At 43.7% G+C, this 25,678-nt stretch overlaps 1 protein-coding gene across 3 annotated transcripts in view; it reads right to left on the bottom strand.

Moving 5' to 3' along the window:
• The window catches only part of lrba (LPS-responsive vesicle trafficking, beach and anchor containing), a 1,157,354-nt gene that overhangs the window by 303,972 nt on the left and 827,704 nt on the right, over positions 1 to 25,678 (bottom strand). For all 3 annotated transcript variants that reach the window (XM_070871469.1, XM_070871472.1, XM_070871473.1), the window contains exon 43: positions 20,781 to 20,893. In XM_070871469.1, coding sequence (XP_070727570.1) covers positions 20,781 to 20,893 — 113 coding nt within the window. The remainder of the gene's footprint in view (positions 1 to 20,780; positions 20,894 to 25,678) is intronic.

The following is a 25,678-nucleotide window of genomic DNA, read 5'->3' as shown; positions in this document are numbered from 1 at the left end:
GTGAAATACAAGGATCAGTTTGAGAGCTTACCTCTCTTAGTGGCAGGAGACAAGCCTGCCTTGATAGGTCGCTGAACCAGATTTTGTAAGGTATTGAAGGGGTAGTCTGTTATTTAGATGACATACTCATTTCTGTACCAAACAGGCAAATCCATAATAGCGTATTGAATGAAGTGCTCAAATGGCCAGAGAAGCACAGAGTACGAGTGACTTCTCAGAAATGTGAGTTATTTCAAAACTTAGTGGAATACTTAGGGCACAGAGTAGACAAAGATGGTTTACATCCAACCAAGGGAAAGCTGGATGCAATCAGAAAAGCATCCACTCCCAAGAATATCATTGAACTTCAATCCTTTTTGGGTCTTTTGAACTATTATGGGAAGTTCCTACCAAATTTGGCTACAGTGTTGCATCCACTGAATGAGCTGTTGAAAAAACAGGTCGATTGGAAGTGGTCAGAAGAATGTGACACAGCATTCAAAAAGTGTAAAAGCCAGTTGGTAGAGAGTACCCTGTTAGTTCACTATGTCGTATCTAAGGGGATCATGCGAGCATGTGACGCCGCTCCGTATGGAGTTGGGGCAGTGATCTCTCATGTACTACATAATGGCCAGTGAGTATAATTATGCACAGATCGCAAGAGAAGCTTTGGCATTGATTTTTGGGATCAAGAAGTTCCACAAATACTTGTATGGTCAAAAGTTCACCATTGTTACTGAACATAAGCCCCTTACAGCAATCCTCCATCCAAAGTCCCCAGTTCCAATCTTAGCTGCAGCCCAAATGCAGAGATGGGCTTTGATTTTGTCAGCATATATGTATGACATTGAGTATAGATGATCAGCTGATCACAGTAATGCTGATACTATGTCCAGGTTGCCATCCCCATCACAAGTTAATCCAATAGAGAAGAAGTGTTCTATTTTTCATACATTGATGAACTGCCAGTCACAGTTCGAGAGATTAGTAAAGCAACCAAACGTGACCCAGTTATGTCAAAGGTGTATGATTACATAGCAAATGGCTGGCCAAACCAGGTATCAGAGAAATATATACATCCATACTTTGTTCGTATGAATGAATTGTCAGTGCTAAAGATTGTATCATATGGGGTGCAAGAGTAGTTATCCCAGATAAAGTCAGGTCTAAATTATTAGGAGATCTTCATGACCAGCACCTGAGAATGTGCTCGACCAAGAGTTTTGCATGCAGATACCTATGGTGGCCAGATTTAGATAAAGATATAGGGCTCAATTTTCCCAAAAGATTTTTTTTGGCGTACTTGTAGAATTACACTCATTTTTTGGGGGCCCAAGGACGCCAAAAACAAATGTTCCAAGTTTCCCCGTTGGATTTCTTCATTTTGGCATGTCCCTTAGTTTTGGGGATGGAACCTTGATCTGCGCCAAAAAGATCGGGCTGCCATGGTAACCAAGGACACAATGCGAGCTGAGGCTGCAAAGTGAAACATACAGCCAGCTCCCAACACATTGCATGAATTTAAAAACACATTAAGTACATTGCACCAACTTAAAAATACGTTAAAATATATTATTAAAGCCGGTCCTGCTCCCCGCCCCGAGCCCAGGCCGAAGGGCTTGCCTGTGCGCTCTCCCTCCCCTAGCTCTGGCCGAGTGGTGTCCCGGTGCGCTCCACCGCCCCTAGCCCTGCCCGAGTGGTCTCCTGGTGCGCTCTCCCGCCCCTAGCCCTGGCCGAGTGGTCTCCCGGTGCGTTCTCCCTCCCCTAGCCCTGGCCGAGTGGTGTCCCGGTGCGCTCCACCGCCCCTAGCCCTGGCCAAGTGGTCTCCCGGTGCAATCCCCCGCCTTTAGCCCTGGCTGAGTGGTCTCCCGGTGCGATCCCCCGCCCCTAGCTCTAGCCGAATGGTCTCCCGGTGCGTTTGCCCGCCCCTAGCCCTGGCCGAGTGGTCTCCCGGTGCGCTCACCCGCCCCTAGCCCTGGCCAAGTGGTCTATCGGTCTGCTCCCCCGTCCATAGCCCAGGCCGAAGGGCTTGCTGGTGGGCTCTCCTGCCCCTAGCCCAGGCTGAAGGGTTTGCCAATCCGCTCCCCCGCCCCTATCCCAGGCCGAATGGCCTCCTCCCTCCCGGTTCCCACACCTAACAACACCCGAATGGCTCCCCTCAACCTCCTCTCCCCAACTTTCTCTCTTACCTTTCCTGCTGGTGCTGTCCGGGCATCTGCTGCACTTACCTGTGCCGATTTCTTTAACTCTCCAGAAGGTTTTTCTGCAGAGGTCACATACCTGGCCTAAGCAGAACTAGAGTAACTCTGAGTTGGCCAAACTTGTCTAAAAGGTCAGAATTGGTGCGGGTGGCAGGTTACACCCGCTTTGGTTGAAAAAAAAAACTTACCGAAAAAAATCGTAACTAACTGAGTTACGCTGGTGCAAATTGATTGGGGAAACTGTGGTCTTTTAACTTAGGCCAAAAAAAGCAGCCTGCTCCAAAAAATCGGCGCATATCACTGGGGAAAATTGAGCCCAGAGAGTACATCGTTAGTCAGCGTACAACATGTCAATCGGTAAGCATGAAACCACCATCAGTACCATTACAGACATGGAAATGGCCTCCCAGGGTGTGGCAAGGTTACATACACATTTTGCTGAGCTAGAAAGACAATAATTGTTCATTGTGATTGATAGTCATTCAAAGTGGGTAGAGGTGCTTCTGATGCGGAAAATAACACTAGACAATTTGCGAAATTTGTTTTCTTCATATGGCCTCCCAGAAAAAAATTGAAAATGGGCCGCAATTTTGTTCAGAAGAATTTGCATAGTTCACGAGCAGAAATGGTGTGAAACATACCAAGGTTCCCCCATACCACTTTGCTTCAAATAGTGCAGCAGAGCGTACAGTACAAATTGTAAAATGTGCCCTCATCAAGCAAATGTTGGATCCAAATCCAAAGATACGCCAGTTGTTGTTGGACCACAAATTAGCTAACTTTCTTATTACTTATTGTAATACTCCTCATACAACTCCTGGCAGAACACCAGCAGAGTTGTTTCTCAAACAACAGCCACGAACCAGGTTCTCGTTGTTAAAACCAAACTTGGTACAGCCAGTAGAAGAGAAACAATTAAGATAGAAAGAGAATCATGATAGAGGTACAGTAAGAGGTAGACCGAGAGGTTCGTCTTGGGCGGTGGTGCAGGATGGGCAGTGTCCGATCGGCCGCCCGTTACATGCAGCACATGATTGCAATGGAGCTGAATATGAGGTGCTTTGTGTAACGGGCGACCGATCCAACACTGCCCATTGTGCCCCACTGTGCGAGACAAATTTCTAGGATTATAAGTATTGCAATAGCTTTCTGTACATATCAGACACTCAGCTAACCAAAAAGACAGAGTTAACTGCCCATTTGTAACAGTTGATACACTGCTCTTTTTTTTGGTCAGATCTATAAAAGGGCCTTCCTCTTCCATGTTTTGATGTATAGTTCACCTATCTTCTTTTTACAGATGCTATTAGAGCTTCTGTTTATTGCAGTCAAGGCGAAGAAACGGCGAGAGATTGAAGAGGGACGTAATCGGGGCCCAGGGGAGGCGTGAGTTTGGGCCTAGAAGAGGCGAGGGCCCAGGGGCAGCATGGGCCAGCCCACACTGCGATATGTGTGCGCACTAGGTCCGTGCAGCAGTGCTGGTCTCCAGTCGTCTTGGTTAATCCTTGCTACTGGACCAAGACCTAGCTCTGTCAAGCCTGTGTGGTGGCTGGTGTGCAACGGTCACCACACGTTAAAAAAAATCCACGCACAGGCATCTTCCACCTTCAACATGTAGTTCGGGACCTGAAATTTTAGGTCCTTCATTGAAACACCTATGAACTTTTTGACGTGGAAGCAAGTCATCCTCGATTCGAGGGACTGCCTATGGGGCTATGATGAAGATGAGAGTAAGAGAGAGAAGTGTGAAATTGAATCAGGAGGTGAGAGTGAAGAACCATCACCAAAAATGGTTAACGTGGTTACCAGGAAGAGTAGTGAAGATATGTGGCCCTATGTGGTCAAGATATTTGATCATGGACAGGTTAGATTTGTTCACATTGATCACACTTTACCTACAGATGTGGAAGGAGTCAATTATTTCTGATGAGTCAGATAGTCTTGTTACAAGTAGAGTACCAGTAGCAAGTCCTACATCAGATATACTAGAAACAAGTCCAAGAGAAGTTCAGAATTTAAGTCTGAGTCTGAGTCATGCAGGCAAACAGTCTGACGTTGTATAATTCAAATGTAGATCAAGGGCATCCCTTGGAGAAAAACTCTTCTCAGGCTCAGCCTAGAATGATTCTAAGTTCGACACCAAGTTTAGGAAGTTCTGTTCGAGAGTGAAGGTATCTTCTTCAAAGCAGAAAACCAATGGTTAAGTTTGATTTCTAAATATGGCAAAATAAGTCCATAGGCTAGAACCTCCACTTTTGAGCTTATCGCCCAAAAATGGCCGTTATTTCCGGGGTGGGCGGTAAAAAAGGGTTTTCAGATCGCCGGCTTCTCGCCCATTCTCAAAACACCGAGTTTACATTTTTGAAAATGGGCGTTACCGTGAGCGATATCAAATGGGCGGTAGCGTTAAATTTTTCTGAGCTTCTGCCGTAAAGTGTGGCCGCCCTTAGCAACGGCATGGCAACGCTCGATTCCCGGGAGTCAGGAGGTCAAGGGTCACCATGACATGCGCAGAAGAAGAGACAGAGAGGGAGCTCAGAGGGACTGAAGGCGTGGCTGCTTTGGGAGGAAGGAGGGAGACTTTAGAGCTTCACAGCAAGTAGGCAAACAAAAAGTAGCTGTTAACAGCCACATATTTGATCAATTTTGCCCTATAATGAAGGGAGGGGAGGAGGCATCACAGCACGCTGTGGAGACTGACGCTGGAGAGAGCAGTGAAGTGAGAGAGGAGCACATTGGAGGCCGCAAAAAAGCCAGGAGGTTCTCGGATGAGGTAAATGCCTCCCTCCTGCAGGAGGTCAAGTCACGCTGGGATGATGTGACACAGGGAGGGCGTGGGAAGCCCACCCCAAAGACCTACCAGAGGATATGGACCGAGGTAGCAGAGGTGGACTCGTCGGCGACCAACGAGGTGCGTAAGGGCAACGAATGCCGCTAACGATGGAACGACCTTGTGCAATCCGCAAGAGTAGGTATTATATTGATTTACATGTACTTAAGTATTTATATAATTTGATTTGTAACAGTCATGAGTGACTATCAGCAGATGTGAGGTCTTGCACTTTTACCGGGAATGTTTTACTCAAAGCCTGCGGTAACGGTGTACGCCTTTAGGTAAAGAATGATAATAATTATAATAACCACAATTACATCTGTCGGTTATATGTTGTATCAGTGACTGTGACAGTACCTAGCAATGATATCACGCAATGATCTTATGCCATGTCGTCCTGTCACCTTTTACAGAAGAAGCTATCAACGCTGAGGTCCGTGCAGAGGCGAACGGGTGGGGGGGCTACCAGTCCCCAGCAACATCACTGACATGGAGGTGCGAGTGCTAGCACTCATGGGGAAGCATTCCCGGACAGCCATCGATGCATCTGCAGACCACGTGAGTAAAGCTTACACCATTGCGAGATGTAAAGTCAATAGATGCCACACCAACTCATATCCGACCAAACATATATGATAGATGATTTCTAAAAGTGTCATAGAAATAATGCTGGCCTAATGAAAATCATTGCAATCCACAATGTGTTGAAGGCCATGAAATGTGATGTCTGCAATGATTTTGAGAGCGGTGGTGCTTTTGTTGTGCATATGCTGTGTGTAGCGCTGGACTCACCTTGTCGCCCGAGCACCCACTTCTCCTCTAACAACCTCATTTGTGTTTTGCAGCTCAGTCAGCAGCGCGCCTCAGGCAAGGCAACAGAGGCCAGAAGGTGGGGGCGCTGGGCAGGAGTCGGCGGACAGTCCTACTACATCTGGTGCTGAGGAGCTCCGATTGTCGCCCGTCAATCCGCTGGGTCTGTTCTCGACGGATGAGAGCGCAGACTTCGAAGAACCTGCATCGCCATGCTCCAGAACCCATTCTACCCCAAGGTCATCTATTGGTCCTCTGGTCATTCCCGCCTCCACTCTGGAGGTGCCGGCGCCAAGCATCTCTCCACAGGGCACCCCATTTGTCCCCAGGGCGGCGCCGACCCTGCGGAGGCATCGTGGACGCGGCAGATCTGTTCCACAAGCGCGACATGACAATGGAGAGATGGTACAGTTGTCCAGGAGGACTGTAGACATTGGTGACCAGCTCATGGAAGCATTGGGGGTCATATACTGACAGCTGGCCACCATGACTGAGTACATTCCGCAAATGGCGGAGGCCCTGGATGCGATAGCCAGGAACGCTGCTGCCACGGCCCTCCTAGTGGTCCCAGAGCGCGGCACTCCACCCCTAGGTTCCGCACCACCACTGCAAACAACAGATGCGAGCAAGGACCAAGATCCTGCATCTGCATCAGAGAATGTTGCCCCCTCGGCACTCCCTGCTCCCGTACCCATTCAACCAACGCATCTGCCTTCATCCCCCCCAATAAGGCACCGTCTGAGGAGCTCCTCGGCCAGGCGCCGTGGAGCGAGGAGGGGAAGGGATAGAGGTGAGGAGAAGAAAGAGAGGGGGTAAGGAAAGTGAGGTGCATGTACGCAGGTGATGGCTGTGTTATATCTCCATCTCGGTATATGCAATTTGTTGCAATGTATGGGGGCTGGGGAACACGCTTCTGCTTTGCCTTTGTATTCTCTGTTGCTGGACATGTTGACCATGTGATTTATGTCAATGGTGGAAAAAGTGGGATGTGGGCGGGGGTTGGGTGTTATTGGCTGTGTTACTTATGATTTCAGACCAATGTTGGTATTAAACTTTTGTTATTGAACATAACCTTGTTGCGCATTGTCTCAGATAGCTGGACCGTTACACACTGGTGATTCCTTACCGTGAAAGGGTTAAATACAACTTAACATCAATCAACGTAAACTTTAACTGGCAGCAAGGTGATGGGCCCCATTGATGTCTGAGCTGCACACACAGCAGTGTGTCAGCGTTGTCACTCACATCAGCGCTCTTTTAGGCAAATCTTTCCGTTATCAACTCCTCACGTAAGAGTGAGGTTTAACACACCGCTGGCGTCCGTCCCGTTAGTTCCACTTTTCGTGGGTGGTTTTTTGAGCGGGCGATATTTAGGGCGATGTGTGCGAGGTGGTGAAATTGACGGTGGGTGATCTCCATGGCCGCTAGTTTGGGTAAATATGCTCGTTACGACAAAAAACTGTCACTGGGTGTTATTATTGAATCTTGGTGTTAAGTACGTGAGGAAAGTAACGCTGGGCAATAACATGGGCGTTGAAATCGCCTATTCTGCTGATTCCACCCCAAAAAAGTGGGCGGGCGGTAATATTTTTTCTCGGCATTAAGCACATGGGGAAAGTAAAGCTCGGCGATAAGTCTCCTAAAAAAGCCCGTCAGTTTCCATTTTGTGCCAAAATGGGCGAAATGTGGGCGTTATACATCATTTCAGCGATTAAATGGGCATTAAGAGGACGTTAAGCAGGAAAAAAAGGTGGAGGTTTTAGCCCCATATCTTTTGTTGTGTATAACCATGCAAGTTTTGTGCGATGATTATTTTGTTATGATTACTTCTTCATTAAGGAGGGAGAAGTGTAATGTAGAGCTCCCCTAGTGGACTACTGTGGTAAAGCAACTACTCAGGTAAATACAAAAAAAGCAATATGTGACAAGGTCACCTGACAAGTTCCTGCAGAGCCATCTTGCATGTGTGTGTTTGTGATGTTATAAAAAATATATTGCACCTATGTTCTGAGAATTCATCTGAATCTGCCCTGAGGAATCCTTTCGGGGCCCTATGAAGTCCTTTAATTGTCATCTACCTTCTAATATAGCCAAAAAAGATAACGGGTGCATATAGTCTTGTAGTTAGATTCTTGTATTTTTGCTGACATTTGAATATTATTCTCTCCTGTGTTGATTTCCGCTGTTCTAGAGCATTACTCAACATTGTTTATAGTCCAATATTTTGCTATCCATTTAGGCACTCATTTGCTATTGACTGATTGCTTTGGATAATGATTTGGATGATGGAATTGAGTGTAATATCTTCAAGTTTGCAGATGACACTAAACTGGGTGGCGGTGTGAGCTGTGAGGAGGACGCTAATAGGCTGCAGGTGATTTGGACAGGTTAGGCGAGTGGGCAAATACATGGCAGATGCAATATAATGTGGATAAGTGTGAGGTTATCCACTTTGGGGGCAAAAACACGAAGGCAAAATATTATCTGAATGGCGGCAGATTAGGAAAAGGGGAGGTGTAGCGAGACCTTGGTGTCATGATTCATCAGTCATTGAAGGTTGGCTTGCAAGTACAGCAGGTGGTGAAGAAGGCAGATGGTATGTTGGCCTTCATATCTAGGGGATTTGAGTATAGGAGCAGGGAAGTCTTACTGGAGTTGTACAGGGCCCTTGGTGAGGCCCCACCTGGAATAATGTGTTCAGTTTTGGTCTCCTAATCTGAGGAAGGATGTTCTTGCTATTGAGGGAGTGCAGCGGAGGTTCACCAGACTGATTCCTGAGATGGCTGGACTGTCATATGAGGAGAGACTGGATCAACTGGGACTGTATTCAATGGAGTTTAGAAGGATGAGAGGGGATCTCATTGAAACATATAAAATTCTGACGGGACTAGACAGGTTAGATGCGGGAAGAATGTTCCCGATGTTGGGGAAGTCCAGAACCAGGGGACATAGTCTTAGGATAAGGGGTAAGTCATTTAGGACTGAGATGAGGAGGAACTTCTTCACTCACTTCATAATCTATGGAATTCCCTACCGCAGAGAGTTGTTGATGCCAGTTCATTGGATATATTCAAGACGGAGTTAGATATGGCCCTTGCGGCTAAAGGGATCAAGGGGTATGGAGAGAAAGCAGGAACAGGGTACTGAAGGAATGATCAGCCATGGTGGTGCAGGCTCGAAGGGCCGGATGGCCTACTCCTGCACCTATTTTCTATGTTTCTATGCTTTACATGATATAATTTTCCTTAGGTAAGCTAACGCAGTTCTTTTTACCTGCTGTTCCTCAATTGCCTAGCTTGCATGTTTTGTTTTCATGCATTGGATTTTTTAGAACTAGCTTTTTAAAAAAATGTATACATTTTAGCTGTTTCATGATTCTGGTGCACATTTCACTGATTCCAGTGCAACTTTCACTGATCACACCTTTCTTTTTTCTCCCAATTCTTTTTCTCATACTGGGGTATGATTGGCAGAGAAATCAGTTGTGCTGGTAGGAAGAAAACCTGTCCTTGGCCGACAGCTACACACTCATACACATATTTTTCAGCGGTATCACTGGATTACAAATGTGAATCTGTACTGATTATTCTCTCCTTATCGCTACCCAAAGCTGGATCAGCCATTTCAACACAGACCAGTGATTAAACCTGGGACTTCCAAAGTTAGATACCTAGAGTGACTTTTTCTTCAGGAATGTCAATTCAAAAAAACACCACCTCAAGGCTTGACTTCTCTCAAGCTTTCATAGGAACAGTAATCGGTCATTCAGTCCCTCAAGCCCGTTCTGCCATTCAATGCCTGATCTGTATCCTAACTCCATCCACCTGTCTTGACACCATATCCCTTAATACTGTTGGCTAGCACAAATCTCAGATTTAAAATTATTAATTGAGCTAGCATCTACTGCTTTTTGTGGGAGAGTTCCACACTTCCACCACCCTTTGCATGAAGAAGTGTCCCTCAACTTTTCTCCTGAATGGCTTGGCTCTGATTTTAAGGTTATGCCCCCTTGTCCTAGACTCCCCAGAAGCATAAAAAGTTTATCTCTATCTACCCTATCAATTCCTTTCAAAATCCTAAAAATCTCAATCAAATCACCCCATAACCTTCTATATACCAGGGAATACAAACCTAATGTATGTAATCCCTCCCCATAATCTAACCCTTGGAGCCCTGGCCAATGTTCACTTTAAGCTGCGTGGCCGCTCTCTGGACCTCTCACGCAGTGGCTCGCTGACTATTCAATGCAAAAAACCGTGCATGTGCATTATTTTGAATGGGCTGCGCAGCTCCTTAAAGGGGTATGCACTCAAAAAACAATTAACGGGAAACATTGGCTCTGGGAACATTCTGGTGAATCTGCGCTGTACACCTCCAAGTCCAATATATCCTAAGCTGCAGTACCTTGTACTGTACATATTACTCTAGATGTGGTCTAACCAGGGCTTTGTATAGCTATAGCAAAACATCCTCCCCTTTACATTCCAGTCCTCTAGTTGTAAAGGCTAACATTCCATTAGCCTGTTTGATTATTTTTGTACCTTACTGCTACATTTTAGTGATCTGTGTAAATGGATTATAAATCTCTTTGGACCCCCACTGTTCCTAGCTTTTCACCATTTAAAAAATACTTGGATCTATCCATTTTTGGTCTAAAATGGGTGACCGCATACTTATTTGCATTAAAATCCATCAGCCACAGTTTTGCCTACTCACTTAATCTATCAAAGTCTCTTTATAATTTTATGCTCCTGCCTACAATATGTACTATGTCATCAATCTTTCAGTCATCGTCAAACTTCGATAGATGGCTCTCTATTGCAGTATTTAAGGCCTCAATTTTGGGCCAGCCTGTTTTTCGGCACACTTACCGGAGTTGCGCCGCTTTTCTCCATTCCAAAGTGCGGCGAAAAATTTCCTTCCCATTTTGGCTGCTGTCCGGCCTCTTCCCTGTAGTCGCGCAGCGTGGCCAGTCAAGTCGGGGTGGAGCCAGCTTTCTGCTCCGAAAACTGTGCCGGGACGTCTGCACATGTGCAGTGGAGTGTCCGCACATGTGCAGTAGCTCCTTGCCCCCAGCTTCTCCGTGTCTTGCTGCAGCCGCTCTGTGGGACCCGGTGCCGGTCACTGGAATCGCTCCCGCCCCTAGCCCAGGCTGAGTAGCCTCCCAGTGCGATTTCTAAGAGATCGATCACACCGGGAGGCCACTCAGCCAGGGCTAGGAACGGACGGGCAGGAGAACTGATAGAAATCATCCAGGCAGGAGCACTATCAGTTCTCCTGGCCGCCCCTCGCTCTGAGCGAGTGGCCTCCTGCACGGGCTGGCCCGCTGCCTTCCTGGGCCAAGTTTGAAGATGAAGGTAGGACTTACTTCAATTTTTTATTTCTTATTGAATTCTTTTTGCTTTTTGTTTGCAAGGCTTGGTGATTTAGGTGCAGGCAGGTCCTCTCCGCTTCCCACCCCTATCCCAGGCCAAATGGCCTCTGATGTACCTACCTGCGTCAATTACTTTAACTTTCGCAAGGGTTTTCCGAAGTGGCCACATACGCTGGCCTAAGTAGATTTGGAGTAACTATTAGCTGGCCAAAGTTGCCTAAATGAGCAGAACTGGAGTAGGTGGGCTGGTAAAACCCCCTTTTGAGAAAAAAAAACTAAACTAAAAAAAATTGTAACTAACTCTGTTACTCTGATGCAAATTGCTTGGGGAAAATGGGTATTTTTAAGTTACGCCCGAAAAACCAAGTTACTCCAAATTGAGCCCCAAGTCACTAATAAGTATAATGAATTGTTGAGGCCCGAGCACAGATCTTTGTGGGATCACCACTAGTCACTTCCATTCAATTCAAGTACATACCCATTATCCCTACTCTCTGACTTCTACCACTTAACTAATCTCGTAACCATGTCAATAATGTGCCTTCAATTTCATGAGCTTTAATTTTAGCTGTCTCTTATGTGGAACCTTATCGGATGTCTTTTCTTTCAGTCCATATAAACTACATCCGCAGACATTTCCTGTCTATTACTTTAGCTACTTCCTCAAAAAATTCCATTCGAGTTGTTAGACATGGCCTTTACAAATCCATGTTGGTTGTCTCTAATCAGTTCAAATTTCTCTAAGAACATAGGAAAAAGCAGGAGTAGGCCATATGGCCTCTCAAGCCTGCTCTGCCATTCAATAAAATGATGGCAGATGATCGACCTCAACTCCACTTTCCCATCCTAGTCCTATATCCCTTGATTTCCTCAGTGCCCAAAAATCTATCAATCACAGTCTTGAATATACTCTTCCACAACTCTCTGGAGTAGGGAATTCCAAAGGAAATGATAGACCTGTTAGTCTAGCATCTGTTGTGGGGAAGTTATTGAAATCTATCATTAAGCTTAGGGTGACTGGACACAGATTGGGTAGATTGGGCCTATATTCTCTGGAGTTTAGAAGAATGAGAGATTATCTCGTTGAAACGTATAAAATTCTTAGAGGGATTGACAGGGTAGATGCTGAGAAGCTGTTTCCCTTGGCTGGAGAGTCTAGAACGAGGGGGCATAGTATCAGAATAAGGGGCCTGCCATTTAGGACTCAGAGGAGGAGAAATTTCTTTAATCAGAACTATTCAAAAAAGGAGGCAGACAAAAAGCAGGAAACTATAGACCAGTTAGCCGAACATCTGTGGTTGGGAAAATGTAGGAATCCATTATTAAAGAAGCACTAGCAGGACATTTGGTAAAGCAAAATTTGATCAGGCAAAGTCAGCATGGATTTATGAAGGGGAAGTCATGGTTGACAAATTTGCTGGAATTCTTTGAGGATGTAGCGAACAGGGTGGATAAAGGGGAACCAGTGGATGTGGTGTATTTGGACTTCCAGAAGGCATTTGACAAAATGCCACACAAAAGGTTACTGCACAAGATAAAACTTCATGGGGTTGGGGGTAATATATTAGCATGGATAGATGTTGGCTGACAAACAGAAAACAGAGAGTCGAGATAAATGGTTCATCCTCTGGTTGGCAATCAGTAACGAATGGGGTGCCGCAGGGATCGGTGCTGGGACCCTCAACTATTTACAGTGTATATTAACGACTTGGAAAAGGGGACTGAGTGTAACGTAGCCAAGTTTGCTGACGATACAAAGATGGGAGGAAGGGCAATGTGTGAGGAGGACATAAAGAGGCTGCAGGAGGACATAGACAGGCTAAGTGAGTGGGCAAGAATTTGGCAGATGGAGTATAATGTTGGAAAGTGTGAGGTCATGCACTTTGGCAGAAAAAAAATCAAAAGAGCAAGGTATTATTTAAATGGAGAAAGATTGCAAAGTGCTGCAGTACAGCGGGACCTGGGGGTACTTGTGCATGAAACACAAAAGGATAGTATGCAGGTACAGCAAGTGATCAGGAAGGCCAAAGGAATCTTGGCCTTTATCGCAAAGGGGATGGAGTATAAAAGTAGGGAAGTCTTGTTACAGTTGTACAGGGTATTGGTGAGGCCACACCTAGAATACTGCGTGCAGTTTTGGTTTCCATATTTATGAAAGGATATACTTGCTGTGGAGGCAGTTCAGAGAAGGTTCACTAGGTTGATCCCGTGGATCAGGGGGTTGACTTATGAGGAAAGGCTGAGTAGGTTGGGCCTCTACTCATTGGAATTCAGAAGATTGAGAGGTGATCTTATAGAAACGTATAAGATTATCAGAGCGCTTGACAAGGTGGATGCAGAATGTTTCCACTGATGGGGGAGACTAGAACTAGTGGGCATGATCGTAGAATAAAGGGATGCCCATTTAGAACTGAAATGAGGAGAAATTTCTTCTCTCAGAGGGTTGTGAATCTGTGGAATTCACTTCCTCAGAGAGCTGTGGAAGCTGGGACAGTAAATAAACTTAAGACAGAAATAGACAGTTTCTTCAACGATAAGGGGATAAGGGATTATGGGGAGCGGGCAGGGAAGTGGAGCTGTCCATGATCAGATCAGCCATCTTATTGGCGGAGCAGGCTCGATGGGCCTTATGGCCTACTCCCACTCCTATTTCTTATATTCTAACAGATGCTAGACTAACAGGTCTATCATTTCCTGGTTTCTCTCTCTCGCCTTTCTTAAATAATTTAATTAGATTTGGAATTTTCCAATCTGAAGGGAGAATTGGAAAATTATAGCGAAAGCATCTGCAATTTTCTCACCTACTTCCTTTAAAACCCTGGGGTCAAAACCATCAGGTCCTGGGGATTTGTCAGTCATTATTGTGACTTTTTTTCTAATACTGATTTTTTCTTTAGTGAGTTCCCATCCTTGATTCATTATTAGAATTTCTGGAATATCGGGTATATTATTCTCTTCCTCTACTATGAAGACTGACACAAAGTAATTATTCAACAAATGACAGAAAATGCTGGAAATAGTCAGCAGGTCAGACAGCATCCGTGGAGAGAGAAACAGAGTTAACGTTTCAGGTTGATGACCTTTCATCAGAAGTTCTGACGAAACTCATTGACTTGAAACGTTAACTCTGTTTCTCTCTCCACAAATGCTGCCTGACCTGCTGAGTATTTCCAGCATTTTCTGTTATAATTTCAGATTTCCAGCATCCACAGCATTTTGCTTTAGTAATTATTTAACAAGCCCACTATTTCCTTATTTTCATTTGCAATATTACTCACATTAAAGGGCCCACATTAACTTTGACCAACGTTCCCTTCAAGCTGCGCTACTGTCTCAAGGTCCCACGCAACTGATGTGCCAGTTTTTCCCAATAGATGAATGTTTGAATGGGCCTTGCAGCACCCAAAAAATTAGGGTGAATGTCCTTGATGACCCTTTTTCTTCGAATATAATTGCAAAAACTTCTTAAATTTCTCCTTTTCAAACCCAACGTTGAATTTGATCAAAGTATGATCACTGTTCGAAAAATGTTCCCTCACTGTTAGATTATTAACTAATTTGGCTCATTACTAAATTTAGTACGGCTTGCCCTCTTATTGGTTCTCGAAGATACTGCTCCAGAAAATATCTTGAATGCATGCAAAAAATTCACTACTTTCTGACTTGAGCTACTCTGCTCTTCCAAATCTATATGAAAATTAAAGTCTCTGAATTAATACATTCTGCCATTTCATCATGGCTATTAGGAAGCCTGTAGACAACTCCCAGTACAGATTTAAAACCTCGCTTATTCTTCAATTTTAACCATTGAGTCTCCGCCGATTGCTTTCCCTCACCTATATCTTCTCTTACTAATGCTGTAATAGTATCTTAATCAATACGACTAACTCTCCTCTTTTTCCAGTTTCCTTATCCTTTCTAAAGATCTTATAATCATATTTAACTCCAATCATGACTAGTTTTCAGCCCGGTCTCAGTAATGGCCACCATTTAAGCTGAATTTGAGATGCTAATTCAATCAATTTATTTCTTATACTCTGTGCATTAGTATATAAAACTCTTATTTGAACAAGAGACCCTTTTGCCCTGATGCTGTCTTTCTCACATTGTTTAACTTGACACAGGCTGCCCTGACCTGTGTGAGAACACCACCGCAGGTCGGGGCTACAAATAGAGCTGGAGCGCCGGGCCCTGGAACATCGTGGGCGAAGGTGCGGCGAATGATGGTACGGGGCTCAGAGGAACCGAGGGCCCAGGGGTAGCAGGAGCCTGCCCACACTGCGATATGTGTGTGCACTAGGTCCGTGCAGCAGAGCAGGTCTCCAGTCATCCTGGTTCAACCCTTGTCACTGTATAAAGGCCTACCTCTGTCGAGCCCGTGTGGTGGCTGATGCGCAACAGTCACCACACGTTAAAAAAATCCACGCAGAGACATCTTCTACCCCCTCAACTGGAGTTCAGGACTGGAACATCGAGTCCTTCATTGAAACATCTGTGAACTCTTGTGGAAGCAAGTCATCCTTGTTCGAGGGACCACTTATGAACTTGATGCATTTCTTATTTGTCACTCCTGCTGTAACTACTTTATTTATTTTAATATTCCTTTCACCTGGGATATCTATATCACTGTCTGTGACCTGAACTCTGCTCGATTCCTAACTCAACCCTCCACAAGTGTCGATTCATCAACAAAGGTGCAGCCCGCATTTGCACACAACGTACCACACTCTAATAACCCCCGTCCTTTCCGATCTCCATTGGCTGCTCATGGCCAAGTAAGTGAGCTTGGAAATTCTTGTTCTTGCTTTCAAAACCCTCCATGACTTTATGCCATCCTATATCAGAGATCACTTTTTGTCTTCTATCCCCACCCACACCATATGTTCCTGTAACACCTGTCTACTCTGTGCCCACTGCTGGTGTCCGATTGTTCATCCATTATCCTTCTGTCCACTGGAACTTCCTACCCAGTTCTCTCTGGGTTGACAGCTCCCTCCCTGTTTCTAAAACTGTGTCAAAGCCACTCTCTTGAACTGGATCTCTGGTCCCTCACTATTTCTCCTTTTCAACATCCATTGTTTCTTAGTCTTCCTAACACTGACTTCCTGCAAGTGAGGAATGCAAAGGAAACGCATGTAGTCTTAATAAATACCATATATCACTGGAAAGAAAATGATCATGTACAAAGATTGCAACTAATCCTGACAAAAAGAAAACCAAGAAAAAACCAAGACAAAGCAGAAAAATCAACAGTCCCACCTGTCAATAAGATAAGCCTACACCATAAGAATACAGTTATGCTATCAAATGTTTCTCTCATTTCTGGCATTTCTAATCTTGTTACAGCTGAAGTAACAAAATAATTATGTAAGGTGCCTTATAGAAATCACTCTGCAATACTGAAGACGAGAATTAATACATTATATACACACACAGTCAAACCCAATTAAGATCATGTGCTTGAAACTGAAAATCTGATTTTACTAGATGTGCTATCTGATATTGCAATGTCTCAACCTTAGCATTATAAAGTCTATCTTTACAATTTGGCAGCTTGAAAAACAAAACTAGCCAGTAAGCTTTTTAAACAGTACTACATTTAGTTAACGAGCATTGTATATTTATTTATGTTTGTACAGATAAATTGAAAGTAATCTCGGTCTCAGCAGTCTACATTAAACACTCAAAACAACAATCGCTGCAGTATCAATGTGAAAATATTAATACCTTTACTATAGTATTAGGAGTTAATTCTCAGCATTCACAACATCATCTTGCAGACAACAGTAAAGACCAACAGACTAAATACATAACTGTTCAAAAACTGCACATTATTTTCTGTGCCTATTCCTTGGCTGTGGCTGTTAACAGCTTTTTTTATATGGTACTTCATAAGAACATAAGAAATAGAGGCAGGAGTAGGCAATTCGGCCCTTTGAAATTGCTTCTCTATTCAAAAGATCATGGCTGATCTTCTACCTCAACTCTGTGTTCCGGCACTATCTCCATATCCCTTGGTTTCCTTAGTATCCAAAAATCTAGCGATCTCGGTCTTGAATATACTCAACGACTGAGCATCCGCATCCCTCCGGGATAGAGAATTCCAAAGATTTACAACCCTTTGAGTGAATAAATTTCTCATCTCAGTCCTAAATGACCAACTCCACAATTCTAAGACTGTGACCCCCTAGTTCTAGACTCCCCAGCAAGGGAAAGCAATCTCCTTGCATCTACCTTGAGAATTTTATGCATTTCATTGAGATCACCTCTCATTCTTCTAAACTCTAGGGAATATAGGCCTGGTCTACTCAATCTCTCCTCTTAGGACAACGCCCCCATCCCAGGAATCAGTCTAGTGAACCTTTATGGCACTCCCTCCAAGGCAAGTATATCCTTCCTTAGATAAGGAGACCAATTCCATTGAGAAACCAGGCTTCAGATCGAATACAGACCAAAACAGAAGCTTGCTGCATTAAGCATTCTTCCAGGGGGTGAGTAATCTCTTTGAGATGGTTTGATGTCACTAAACTAGTAACTTCAAAAGTTGTGAAGCACTAAGGTGGCGAAAGGCAATATATAAATAAATATTTTTCTTTAAGAGTCTGACTTTCAAAAAGTACAGAAAATAGTCATTAGTTCTGCAAGATTCAAATTAAAACAGAGTACATCATAAAAGGAGGTTAGTAATTCATACTAGTTGGCAAGTTTGTGACATAAGTTTAACAATGGTTTGTTAAGGTCGCGTCTTAGGGCATGGACAATTAAACTTTATTTGAATTTTGTGGCTAATTAGTTCTGTAATAAACACTGTATATGACTAGTCGATCTCTTGTTAGTCAGGTATTCCAGGAGCAGGAATGTGGCCCATGTTCAGTGCAGTAGCCTAAATGTGACAACAGTTTGCCCACTGCCATATTATAACAAATTTACTGAAACGATAGATTTAGTGACTCACAAAGTAAAAATGGTGGCCCGTATTTTGCATTCACAAACTTCTGCATGAAGAAGCCCCCCCTCAAATCCCCTCTGACCCTTCCACCGACCACTTTAAAACTATGCCCCTCATAATTGACCTCTCCACCAATGGAAATAGGCCCTTGCTATCCACTATATCCAGGCCCTTCAAAATGTTGTACACCTCAATGAGGTCTCTTCGCAACCTCCTCTGTTCCCATGAGAACAAACCCAGCCTAGCCAATCTATCCTCATATCTAAGATTCTCCATTCCAGGCAGCATCCTAGTAAATCTCCTCAGCACCCTCTCTAGTGCAATCACATTCTTCCCATAATACGGCGACCAGAACTGCACGCAGTACTCCAGCTGTGGCCTAACCAGAGTATTATACAATTTACAACCTGCTCTTGTATTCTCTGCCTTGGCCAATAAAGGTTAGCATTCCATATGCCTTCTTAACCATCTTATCCACTTGGCCTGCTACTTTCAGGGATCTGTGGACAAGCACTCCAAGGTCCCTTTGTTCATCTACACTATTAAGTGGCCTGCCGCTTAATGTGTATACCCCTTCCTTATTAGCCCTCCCAAAGTGCATTACCTCACACTTCTCAGAATTAAATTCCATTTGCCACTGTTCTGTCCACCTGACCAGTAGATTGATATCCTCCTGCAGTCCATGACTTTCCTCTTCATTATCAACCACACAGCCAATTTTAGTGTAATCTGCAAACTTCTTAATCATACTCCCTATATTCAAATCTAAATCATTGATATATACCACAAAAAGCAAGAGACCCAGTACTGAGCCCTGCAGAACCCCATTGAAAACAACCTTCCAGTCACAAAAACATCCATCAACCATTACCCTTTGTTTCCTACCTCTAAGCCCATTTTGGATCCCATGGGCTTTAACCTTCGTGACCAGTCTACCATGTGGGACCTTATTAAAAGGTTTGCTAAAGTCCATATAGACTACACTCATCGACCCTCTTGGTGACCTCCTCAAAAAATTCAATCAGGTTAGTGAAACACGATCTTCCCTTAACAAATCCGTGCTGACTGTCCCGAATTAATCCTTGCCTTTCGAAATGTAAATTTATCCTGTCTTTCAGGAATTTTTCCAATAATTTTCCCACCACTGAGGTTAGGCTAACAGGCCTGTAATTACTCGGCCTATCCCTTTCTCCCTTCTTAAACAAGGGTACCACATTAGCAGTCTTCCAGTTCTCCGGCACCATGCCCAAATCTAAAGAGGATTGGAAAATGATGGTCAAGGCCTCTGCTATTTCCTCTTTTACTTCGCTCAAATGCCTGGGATGCATTTCAACCGGGAATTATCTACTTTCAAAGCAGCTAAACCCCTTATTACCTCCTGTCTCACTATGTTTATTTCATCCAGAATTTCACACTCCTCCTCGATAGCAGTTTCTGCATTGCCCCTTTCCTTTGTGAAAATAGACGCAAAGTATTCATTAAGACCCATACCAACATCTTCCGCCTCCACACAAAGATTACTACCCTCATGGTCTCTAATAGGCCCTACCCTTTCTTTCGTTACCCTCTTGCTCTTAATATATTTATAGAACATCTTTGGGTTTCCCTTAATTTTACTAGCCAAGAATTTTTCATGCTCTCTCTTAGCATTCCTAATATCCTTTTTAATTTTGCCTCTTAACTTTCTATATTCCTCCAAAGATTCTATAGTATTTAGCCATCAGTATATGACATAAGCTTCCCTTTTTTTCTTTATCCTCCCCTGTAAGCCCCTAGACATCCAGGGGGCTCTAGAATTGTTATTTCCACCCTTTTTCTTTAAGGGCACATGTTTGGCCTGAGCCTTCCGGATCTCCTCCTTGAATGCCTCCCACTGTTCCAACACTGATTTACCCAAAAGTAGCTGTTTCCAGTCCACTGTGGCCAAATCACTCCTCAAAACTTAGCAAAGTTAGCTTTTCCCCAATTTTGGGACTTTTATTCCAGGCCTATCCTTGTCCTTATCCATATCCATAACTAACTTGAATCTGACTGAATTATGGTCACTGGCAACCAAGTGCTCTCCCATTAATACCCCTTCAACCTGCCCAACTTCATTCTCCAAAACTAAATCCAAAAACTGCCCCCTCTCGTGTTGGGCTTGTTACATACTGACTAAAAAAGTTCTCGAGTGCATTTTAAGAATTCTGCACCCTCTATACCCTTCACACTATATTTGTCCCAATCAATATTGGGGAACTAAGGCCAATGTGGAATAGGGTTCACATGGAACTCCAGCAATTTTTAAATTAAACAAGAGTATTTAAGAAATAGACATTATAAATATACAAAAGCGAGAGCTTGAACAGGCTCTTAACTACTTACCATGTTGAAACTAGGCTTAAAAAAGGTGACGGCTGAGCTAACAACAAAAGCATCTATAGAGTCACACTAAATTACACAATCAGCACGACAAGTTTACATAGGCATTTTCCATTGTGTACATGGAGATGGGACAGTATAAGGAAAAATTAACATAAAAGCTGTGACAAATCTATGAAAATGGGAAGTCAAGTGAAGCAGACAGGAAGTATGCACAGTCACAAGATTTTTAATATATTAATAGGTATAGACATAAGATTTAAGAGACAATACCTTGGACAAATCTCTGAAGTTGCTTGGCAGTGTCAGATCCAACTCTTCTGATTCATAATTAGTTATCACCCAAGGAAAAACCGGATACTGATTCAAGTCACTGTAAGTCCGACCTCAACAGAAAAAAAATTAACATTCAATTCACAAGCCAGATACAAATTTGGGGAGTATTGTTTCACGGCAGTCAAAAAATAGATGGTACTATATTGTTAACTTTCAATACATGAAAACAAATGTCATGTAACTTAAACAATGCACGTTAAAATACATATCTACCCTGGTACCTACTGACAAATGGTGGCAAATAGATTCACTGTTAAGATTGCCAACACAGAAAAAATGGTCACAGTCAACTGAAGAGGAAATATTTTTACAACAACTTGCATCTATATAGCACCTTTGATATAATCAAATATCTCACGGTGCTTCATGTGGGAGAAAGCAGACAATGAGCAAGAATAGAAGAGTTAGAAGAGGTGAATGTATATTTAGACAAAAAACTTTAGAAGGCACAAAGACAAGTAGTAAGGTAAAGCAATTTAGGTCATGAGTTACAGAGAGTCAAAACAAGACTGCTGAAGACAGGACCAAAGAACAAGGAGCATCAGGAGAAGATGTACAAAATGCTAGATTCAGAGCACTGACTGCGAGATATGGTTGTAGGATGTTATGGAAGGAGAGAGGGACTAAACCTTGAAGGAATTTATGAACAAGGAAAAGGATTTTTAGGGACAGGAAGCATGAGCAAACAGGACTTATTGTGAGACAGGGTGCACATGGCTGAGCTTTGAATGAATTGGAGTTGGCATAGGGTGGACTGAGGTAGACAGCCAACAACGCAGGAGAGAAGTTGAGCTTTGAGGTAACAAAAGCATGGATAAGGGTTTCAGCAGTGGTGGGGATGAAATAAGGCTTGAGACAACCAATGTTGCAGAGGTGAAAACAATAAAGGAAAGGATATGGAGTTTGAAGCTCACGTCAGGGTTCAACAGAATACAAATGGTTGCATACCATCTGATTGAGTCAGATACGATGAGATGATGAAATTTTTGGTGGGAACCAAATAAGATGGCTCGAGTTTTCTCACGATTCAGATGGAAAAAGTTCTGGCTCCCCATGACAATGTCAGAGCAGCAGTCTGAAAACACAGAGGTGTTTAGTGAAGTGAGGGTGGCAATGCAGAGGTAGAGCTGGGTGTTGTCAGTCTATAAATGGAAACTATCTTATGCCTGTGGATAGCATCCCAAACAGACAACATGTAAAGGGGAAAGAGACAGACGTCTAGGATGAAATCTTGGGATGCTCCAGAAGTGACCGTTTGGGGATGATAGGAGAAACCATTGTTGGAAATGTGCTGGCTAGATGGTGACAAGGAGGACCTCAGAACAGGATAGATGGCGGAGGAGGATCGAGAGATCAAGGAGGACAAGAATAACACATTGTGGTTGCAATAACGCAAGATGTCATTGGCAATTTTGGGGTGTTTTGGGAGAGGTAAGCAAGAAGTTGAATATCAACAATGCATTCAAGGACCTTGAAGAGGAAAGGGATGTTTAAATATGTAACAGTGGTTAGAAAGGATGGGAGAGGTGTGGTTTTGATAGGTATAGGGTGCAGGGTAATATACCTATGAAGAGAGATTTATTTATGATGTCAGTGAACATTGGCTGAGGAAAGCTAGTTGAGTGGATAGGAGATCAAGTGAGCAAAAGGTAGATCACAAAGGAAAGCTGAGTCTGTGAAGAGTTGGTGGGAGATGGGAAAATGTTAACATCCATTTTTGTCTCATTTCACCTCTGTGGAGTAACTTGCAATGTTTTCTATACTAAAAGCACTGTAAATGCAAGTTGTTGTTGATGATGATACAGGATTAGAACTGGGTTGGTGGGTTGTAGCTGAGGCAGCTACTTGGATACTCAATATTTGAAACAAAGAAGTCCATAAACTTCTCACACATGATACTGGAAGTGAGGATAGGAACATAGGAACAGGAGTAGGCTATTCAGCCTCTCAAGCCTGTTCAAGGAGACCATGGCTGATCTGTATCTTAACGTCATCCACTCACCCTGGCTCCATATCCCTTAATACCCTTGGCTCGTGAAAGTCTATTGTTTTTTGTGGGAGAGTTTTCCATGCTTCTACTATCTTTTGCGTGAAGAAGTGTTTCCTAACTTCTCTCCTGAATGCCCTGGCACTGATTTTAAGATAATGTCCCTTTGTCCTAGACTCCTCCAGCAGCGGAAAAAGTTTCTCTCTATCTACCCTAGCAATTCCTTTAAAAATCCTTGAAACCTAATCAAATAATCCCTTAACTTTCTATATTTCAGGGAGTACAAACCTAGTTTATGTAATCTCTCCTCATAATCTAACCCTTGGAGCCCTGGTAACATGCTGGCGAATCTGCGCTGTACTCCTTCCAATGTGTGTACATGGACCCCTAAATCTCTTTGGACCTCCACTGTTCCTAGTTGTTCACTATTTAAATAATACTCGGATACATCTTTTCTTGGTACAAAATGGATGACCTCACGCGTACCCGTGTTGAAATCCATCTGCCACAGTTCGCATGCACTCAATCTATCAATGTCTCTTTGTAATTTTATGCTCCCGTCTACAATACTCACTATGCCACCAATCTTTGTGTGATCAGCATACTTGGATATATGGCTCTCTATTGTTATCCAAATCATTAATAAATATAATGAATACTTGGCCCCAGCACAGATCCTTGTATGAAACTACTAGTCACTTCCTTCCGATTCAAGTACCCATTAACCCTACTCTTTGTCTACCGCTTAACCAATCTCCTAACCAGGTCAATAATTTGGCTTCAATTCCATGAGCTTTAATTTTAGCTCACTGTCTCGTATGTGGAACCTTATCGGATGCCTTCTGGAAGTTCATATAAACTACATCCATTGACATTCCCCTGCCTACTACTTTAGCTGCTTGCTCAAAAAATTCAATTAGGTTCATTAGACATGACCTACCCTTTACAAATCCATGTAGGCTCTCTCTAATCAGCTCAAATGTATCTAAGTGCTTTGTCACTCTGTCCTTAAGTATATATTCCAATCATCATCATCATAGGCAATCCCATGGAGTTGAGAATGACTTGTTTCCACTCAAAGTTAGTTCTCAGATGACTGAGGAGTCCAATACAGGACCTACAGTCTCTGTCACAGGTGGGGCAAACAGTGGTTGAAGGAAAGGGTGGGTGGTTAATTGTTGGAATCAATTATTAAAGATGTAATAGCAGCGCATTTGGAAAGGATCGGTCCAAGTCAGCATGGATTTATGAAAGGGAAATCATGCTTGACAAATCTTCTAGAATTTTTTGAGGATGTAACTAGTAGAGTGGACAAGGGAGAACCAGTGGATGTGGTGTACTTGGTCTTTCAACAGGCTTTTGACAAGGTCCCACACAAGAGATTCGTGTGCAAAATTAAAGCACATGGTATTGGGGGTAATATATTGATGTGGATAGAGAACTGGTTGGCAGACAGGAAGCAAAGAGTAGGAATAAACGGGTCCTTTTCAGAATGGCAGGCAGTGACTAGTGCGGTACCGCAAGGTTCAATGCTGGGACCCCAGCTATTTACAATATACATTAATGACTTAGACAAAAGAATTCAATGTAATATCTCCAAGTTTGCAGATGACACTAAGCTGGGTGGCAGTGAGAGCTGTGAGGAGGATGCAGGGGGACTTGGACAGGTTAGGTGAGTGGGCAAATGCATGGCAGATGCAGTATAATCTAGATAAATATGTTATCCACTTCGGTGGCAAAAACAGGAAGGCAAAATATTATCTGAATGGTGACAGATTAGGAAAAGGGAAGGTGCAACGAGACCTGGGTGTCATGGTACATCAGTCATTGAAAGTTGGCATGCAGGTGCAGCAGGCGATGAAGGCGGCAAATGGCATGTCGGCCTTCATAGCGAGAGGATTTGAGTATAGGAGCAGGGAGGTCTTTCTGCAGTTGTACAGGGCCTTGAATATTGTGTACAGTTTTGGTCTCCTAATGTGAGGAAGGACATTCTTGCTATTGAGGGAGTGCAGCGAAGGTTCACCAGACTGATTCCTGGGATGGCAGGACTGACATATGAAGAAAGACTGGATCTACTAGGCTTATATTCACTGGAATTTAGAAGAATGAGAGGGGATCTCATAGAAACATAAAAAATTCTGACAGGATTGGACAGATTAGATGCAGGAAGAATGTTCCCGATGTTGGGGAAGTCCAGAACCAGGCGTCACAGTCCAAGGATAAAGGGTAAGCCATTTAGGACCGAAATGAGGAGAAACTTCTTCGCTCAGAGAATTGTGAACCTGTGAAATTCTCTATAAAGAAAGTTGCTGAGGCCAGTTCGTTAGATATATTCAAAAGGGAGTTAGATGTGGCCCTTATGGCTAAAGGGATCAAGGAGTATGGAGAGAAAGCAGGAATGGGGTACTTAAGTTGCATGATCAGCCATGATCATATTGAATGGTGGTCCAGGCTCGAAGGGCGGAATGGCCTACTCCTGCATCTATTTTTTATGTTTCTATGTGAGGAGCCGGGTTGATGCTCACTCCTTCCGCTGTCTACACTTAGTTTCTGCTTCTTCTTGGCGATGGGACTCAAGGTGCTCAGCGCCCTCCTGGATGCTCTTCTTTCATTTTGGATGGTCGTGGGCCAGGGATTCCCAGGGGTCAGTGGGGATGTTGCACTTTAGTAAGGAGGCTTTCAGGATGTCCTTGAAGCATTTCTTCTGCCCACCTGGGGATCGTTTGCCGTGTTGAAGCTCCGCATAGAGCACTTGCTTTGGGAGTCTTATGTCGGGCATGCGGACGATGTGGCCCGCCCAACGGAGCTGATGGAGTGTGGTTAATGCTTCGATGCTGGGGATGTTGCC

Source organism: Pristiophorus japonicus, chromosome 2 (genome assembly GCF_044704955.1).
Source record: "Pristiophorus japonicus isolate sPriJap1 chromosome 2, sPriJap1.hap1, whole genome shotgun sequence".
NCBI classification, from domain to species: Eukaryota; Metazoa; Chordata; class Chondrichthyes; family Pristiophoridae; genus Pristiophorus; species Pristiophorus japonicus.
Note: the sequence above shows the minus strand (reverse complement) of the source record. Positions and strands in the feature narration are given on the sequence as shown.